A 6321-nucleotide genomic window follows, 5' to 3' on the forward strand; every position below is an offset into this window, starting at 1 on the left:
AGGCAGAGACATAGGCAGAGGGAGAAGCAGGCTCCTCCCAATGTGGGAGCCCAATGTGGGACTCGATGCCCAGACCCGGGAACACGCCTTGAGCCAAAGGCAGATGCTCAACCACTGAGCCACCCAGGCATCCCAAAATTCCAAATTCTTGTAGGAATTTCAGCAGAGATGCTCTAAAGCCAGAGACGGAGGAGAGGCATGTTGGATGCTTCACGGAGGCATCCGTTACCTCCCGCAGAGTGTGGTTATTGCCAGTGGTCTCTGGGGCCCTTCCTACCACTGCATGCCCAGCTTTTCTGTTGACACAGTTGGCCATTCTGTTGACCAAGCAAGGCCCTGCTCAGCATTCGTACATCACATTATTGACTCTCAGCCCTACAGGGGCTGGAAAGAATTATCTTTTCAAACAGAGTAATGAATCACAACTCCCCACTGCCCCAGGAGCCTGACCGGTGGATGCAATGGTTCTCAAACTGTGTCCCCTAGAACCCTAGTGTTCTATAAAGATACCCCAAGACTTTGTAGGGGTGGTGGTAGTGAAGGGTCAGAAGGGGTCCTGGCCCTCTGCCCCTGCCACATGCTAAGTGTCATCTCTTTGATCTGTTTTCTGTGTTGGGTTTGAATACTTGATATTCAGAAAATCACATTTTGTGCAAATGAAAAGTTCTTATTAAAGCACATGCTGCCCATAATTCCTCTGTGCCCTCCTCCCTTCTGCGGGAAGGTACTGTTGGTGGGTAAAAGGTTTCTGGGATGCCTGTCGGGTACAAGTCCAGTGTGACCCCAGCCTCAGCTTTAGTTGATGGGTCAGCAGCCACCCCTAAGTGCAGCTCCCCTACATCATCCTCTCTGTTTCAGGAGCCATCTGCAGGAACTGGAGAGGTCCTTGTGTCCATCAGCTACCTCCCGGCTGCCAACCGCCTCCTGGTCGTGCTCATTAAGGCCAAGAACCTCCACTCGAACCAGTCCAAGGCGCTCCTGGGAAAGGGTGAGTGAGATCACACGCTCTTCTTTAAATTCATATCATTTACCCCTGAGCCAATCCCTTCCTCGGGCCTGGGTACGCCCTATCTAGAGCTCCCTACCTTGCAGACCCACATGTGAAGAACCAGTCTTACTCGTGATCAGAAGAAACTAAGGATCGAACCGTAGCCACAGAGAGGAGTATCTGGACTGTAGCTCAGCCTGTCACCCCCACTGGGCTGGATGCACCTCACTGGTAGCTGTCAGGAAGGCCAGGCTGCCCTCCTGTCTTAGCTCGCTATCACTGTGTGCCCCACACCCACCCCAGTCTCTTCTTTCTTCTCAGTTTTTGCCAACCTGCCACCCCCACACCAGCTGAGTGTGGGTGCTGACAGAAGGTGTGTGGGTGCATGGGCTGAGGCGGCCCGAAGCTAGGGCGTCTGTGCCCCATATACCCAAGTAAGCATCTCTTCAACATTCTGGAAGCCTCAGTTTTTCCTTCTGGATCCCCCAGCACAGACCTCGAGTCTTGGGCACCAAAGAGGCTCTCTTGTCAGAGCAGGAAAGCAAGCAGCACTGGTTAGCAGCGTGATACCTGGACCCAGAGCCAAGTGTTCATAGCAGGATATAAATAAACAGATATTTATAGCAGGATACAAATAAAGAATTACCACCGCATTCAGAACCTTTGAATTTGGGGCAAATGAAATCAGAAGAGCTGGTCTTGCCGACAGAGTCCCCAGCCAAAGTGTCAGAATTCAGTGCCTTTCCTCATCCCCTCCAGACAATTCTTTGCTTCCTGCTCTTTTTTTTTTTTTTTTTTTACAGCTCCTGTCAGGACAATTACAACACAACACTGTCTCTCAAATCTATCTGCTGAAATAACAAACTAGCCACCCGGGGGTGATAATTATAGCCATAAATACCGAGGAACAATTATTCTCGCATTAGCTTCAGGAACCTTGACTAATGAAAACATAATCCAGCTTCTGAGCCTTGTGGTGTTCCATGCAAGCTTGTCCTGTGACCTGTGCTGATGTCCTGGGGGGGGGGGGGGGGCAGCTCTAGTGGTGCAGTACCTGTGGGGGCCAAGGCAGTCTGCCCTCACCCTCACCCTATGAAGCTGGGGTGCTCAAGTAAAATTTATAAACCAACAGAAGAGAAGAACTGAACCAACCAGCAGGAGACCTTCTATCTGAATAATCCACAAAAATGCTTGGATGGAGAACCGATGGGATAAAGGCATAGGGATGGCTCAGTTTTTCTGGTCTGAATTGAAAATCATAGCTGCAGTATACCTGAGCCATTATTGTGGACCTGGTTTGATGTGGGACATGAAGACACTTGCAAGGGTGCATGGCAAGTTGCGCTTCCAGCCTGACCCAATCGTGGGCCACCCAGTGACCACCCTGATGTATTATACTGTTGTTGGTTTTCCACACTACAGTCTAAGATCTATGGAGGCAAGAACTTTTGCTGTACCCCCAGGTCTAGTGCCTCAGGGTAGGCATTTAATAATTGTTGACCAAATGCATAACCTAGTGATGGCTGCAGAAAGGGGTGGGCCTGGAGAGGGGGAGCCTCGGTGTAGATCTTCAGCCAGAGATGCTGTCTCTCCAGCCCTAGGAAGGAGCATCACCCTGGGCCCACCACACCCCACAAGCTCACCCTTCTGTCTCTCTCTTTCCCCCAGATGTCTCTGTCAAGGTGACCTTAAAGCATCAGGCACAGAAGCTGAAGAAGAAGCAGACAAAACGGGCCAAGCACAAGATCAACCCCGTGTGGAACGAGATGATCATGTTCGAGCTGCCCGATGAGCTGCTGCAGGCCTCTAGCGTGGAGCTGGAGGTGCTGGGCCAGGATGAGGAGGGGCAGAGCTGTGCGCTTGGCCACTGCAGCCTGGGCCTGCACGCCTCGGGCTCTGAGCGCAGCCACTGGGAGGAGATGCTCAAGAACCCTCGCCGGCAGATCGCCATGTGGCACCAGCTGCATCTGTAGCCAGCCACCTGGGCTCCTCCCTTCTCGGGCACAACCCGGCCCGTCCAGCCCTGCTCTTCTCTGCAACGTCCTCTTTGTACCCCATCCTCATTCTGACACCCAGGAGACAGATGTGTTTGCAAAGGCCAAGACCCCGTCCCTCTCTTAGTACATTCTTGTTTCAAAAACATGAGCAGGGCAGTGTGTGGAAACAGGACATTTGGGTTGCACTGCAGAGTGCATTTTGCTCATCTGTGCAGTGGAAGAGACACTTGTCAAATACAGCCCATGGGCAGGTTTCGCAGGTGGGGTCAGGCCAGATGCAGGGAAAGTTTAATGTGGGGAATAATGTCTACAAAGAATGGGGGTCTTTAAAAATAAGCATTTCAAAACTGATGGAGGAAATAAAGTATCCTGGATCAACTCCTAGAGTTAGGGAGTGTCAAGGTGGGATGACCTCTTAGCCAGCATGAAATTGTGCCCCTGACCCATGACAGTAACCCAGTAACTGAGGTTCTCGAACCTTAGTGTGTGAAGATCACCAGCAGATCCCCCGGGGCCCACCTGTTGACATTCCAAATCAATATTCCTGGCCACAACCCAGGCATCTGCATTTTTAACAAGCACCATGTGGTTTTGATGCAGAGGTTGGAGCAGTGCACTCGGAGAAATCCCTTCTGCGACATTCCAGACAGGTTTTCCCAGAGTCCCGGTCGGGACTCCAACACCCTGGGGCAGCCAGCTCCGATGCTGGACATCTCAACTGTCTGTGTGAAATTTGGGAGGCCTCTCTGGTTTTTTTTTTTTTTTTAATTTTAATTATTTTATTTCTTAATGTTTTCATTTGTGCTCTTCAGATCCTGTTCTTGGATTGAACTTTGTGCTTTTTATTGAAGAACTCTGTTGTTTTATCTCAAAATCAGTTTATGTTATACTCGGGGAGATCTTCCTTAACAAGGTATAGGTGGGATCCCCTGGTCGTCACCAGGCGCTAGTTGTCACACCCACCAGCATCACCAAAGTGACCCTCTGAGACAGATCCATCTTTCTCAGCATTGCAGCCATTTCGGGAGGAATTCAGTGTGAGGCACATATTGATTTAGTCCATTGTATCTGGCTACGTGGAAGTGAGAGAAGAAGGGATCTTGAAATAAGAAAAGAGAGTCTTTTGCAAATGTGCCTCCCTTCCTCAATTTTCGGGGCCGCCACTTTCATCAGTAAGTAACCAGCAGCTAGGTTTCAAATTCCTACCTTCTTATTCCAAACAGCTGTCCACATGGTCAATTAAATGCTGAATCTTGCTGAGTGGGTATAATATTTGCCCATGAACCAGGATCCCTGGGTTCTGTTGTTGGCCACCTGTAAAATAGGCCCAATGACATGGCAACTCTAGCTCTGTGAATGATGAACTAGCGTTCAGAAACTCTAGGCGCTCCCTGGCTAAAAACAAACTGTGGCCACCCGCAGATCATCTTTAAGCTTCAAGATGGCAGCTGACAATGACTGGAAGGTGCCAGAACCATCCCAGGCACTTCCAGAACCGTGGATTCTGCATTTGGGCTCGTCGCTACTGATATCCAAACTGGGCTTTCAATTGTCACCCAGTCCTGTGATCTACAAGGGAACCCCCAGGCGAGGTGGGTAAGGGCCATGCTTCATGCCTGCAACAAGTCAGGCCATTCTTGGCCTCTCCATGAGAACCGGAGCAGGGGCCTCATCACCGTTGGTCATGACTTTCCCATTCTGTGCTGTAGAAAAGCATCCGAACAAAAAAAAATATCGAATCCCCGCTTAATTGGAAAGTCTTTCAGATAATTGGAAATCTTGCTCATTAAGGTTGGCCACCTCCTGCCAAGTTTTTTTTAGGCAAAGCATTTGTTAGTAATTTCCTATAACATGTTATTGAGGCTCCCCTCGCACTCTGGTCTCCCGGTTTTGGTTGGCATGGCCACAAGAAAACAAAACATTTCCTATGTGGGCTGACCAGTACTCTCTTCTTGGCAACATCCGCTACTCCAATGTAGAAAAGTCTGGATTCTAGACTGAAAATCAGGAAACATGGGTTCTGCTTCCTTAGAAATCTATGCACCTGCCCCACAGTTGTACTGAAGGATGTCTGAGGTGGGTTGGGGAGCCTCTGATGCCAGAAATATCAACTCTGCCCATGGCCATCCCATCCCATCCCAGTCATCCATTCCTTTGTACCTCAAGGATTTCGATTTCCAGATTCCAAACTAAAGATTGCCCCTGATAGGAGTCAAATGCCACCACAGAACATCTCACTTAGCAGCCATGCGCAGGAACAAGATAGGTCTTGCAGGTGGTTTTGCCCATTGTGTTCACCGCTGTGTTCCAGAAACCTAGAATAAAGCTAGCTCGTGGGGCCTCATTAAATATCTGTTGAATGAATTAATGAATGAAGATTGGTTAGGGAAGTAGACAGGAAAAGACACCTTATGGAAGTGACATAAAAATCAGTCTGCCCTGAGTCCTCAATGATAAAAGCATCTGCCATCTCAGCAGTCGGCCTGAACATTCACATGTGAGTACTCCCCTCCACCTGATGAGAGCTCGTAGCTTCCGTATAAATGTAACTAATGATTAGAAGAGAATATATTTGCTGTGATTTTCCACCAAAACTCCATCTTGGTGAATTGTAAATTGCCCAGACTGCCAAGTCGACAGACTTCAGTAATCTTCGCATCCGCGTACGTGGTACCAGACACATTTACAATTTACTACCAACCACAAGTAATTGAGCTTGTGTGAAATCAACTGATCATTTTTGAAAGGAGCAGCTTGTACTTGGTCAGGGAGTGTTTTCTAGAAAGGGCATGGAACAAGGTGAAAATAAAGTGAGAACCCATCATAGACAGGGCTGGGGCCCCCAGGATGACCTGGTTCTTTCCTAGATGCGGTGATGGGGATCGAGAACTGGGAGTCCACCCTCATTAATCCGTGACTCCACTTCTCACATCAAATCAGTGTGTATTGGCCGAGTGCCCATCGGTCAAGACCTGGCACGGGTCTATCCATTTCAATTTGAGAGATGACCTTGGTGTGGGTTGAGTGACCCATCACTCCAAATGACGCTGTGTAGAGAGGGTAAGTTGGAAGAGAGGCTCTCCGGGGGCAGTTCCTTTGGGATGGAAAGGTAGCCACGGCCTAAGCCAAATCGAGGCGAGGACCCCCAAAAGAGAGACCTAGTCCTTGTGATTTGTTTCTGCTGCCTGTGTTTCCTGTTGTCAGTGCTAAGTGTGTGTTTGTTTTGCAATCATGAACCGAAGCACAAAAAGACGCATGAGACATTGTAGTCCTATGTCTGGTGTCATACTTGGGAGCGAAAAACCTTTCAGTGGTAAATAAATAATTTCGAACTAG

At 49.1% G+C, this 6321-nt stretch overlaps 1 protein-coding gene across 2 annotated transcripts in view; it reads left to right on the plus strand.

Moving 5' to 3' along the window:
• SYT13 (synaptotagmin 13) overlaps positions 1-6321 on the plus strand; it is a 44529-nt gene extending 38208 nt beyond the window's left edge. For both annotated transcript variants that reach the window (XM_038563494.1, XM_038563495.1), the window contains exons 5-6: positions 859-988; positions 2657-6321. In XM_038563494.1, the coding sequence (XP_038419422.1) occupies positions 859-988; positions 2657-2961 (435 nt within the window). In that variant the 3' untranslated portion in view covers positions 2962-6321. The remainder of the gene's footprint in view (positions 1-858; positions 989-2656) is intronic.

Source organism: Canis lupus, chromosome 18 (assembly GCF_011100685.1).
Source record: "Canis lupus familiaris isolate Mischka breed German Shepherd chromosome 18, alternate assembly UU_Cfam_GSD_1.0, whole genome shotgun sequence".
Lineage (NCBI taxonomy): Eukaryota > Metazoa > Chordata > Mammalia > Carnivora > Canidae > Canis > Canis lupus.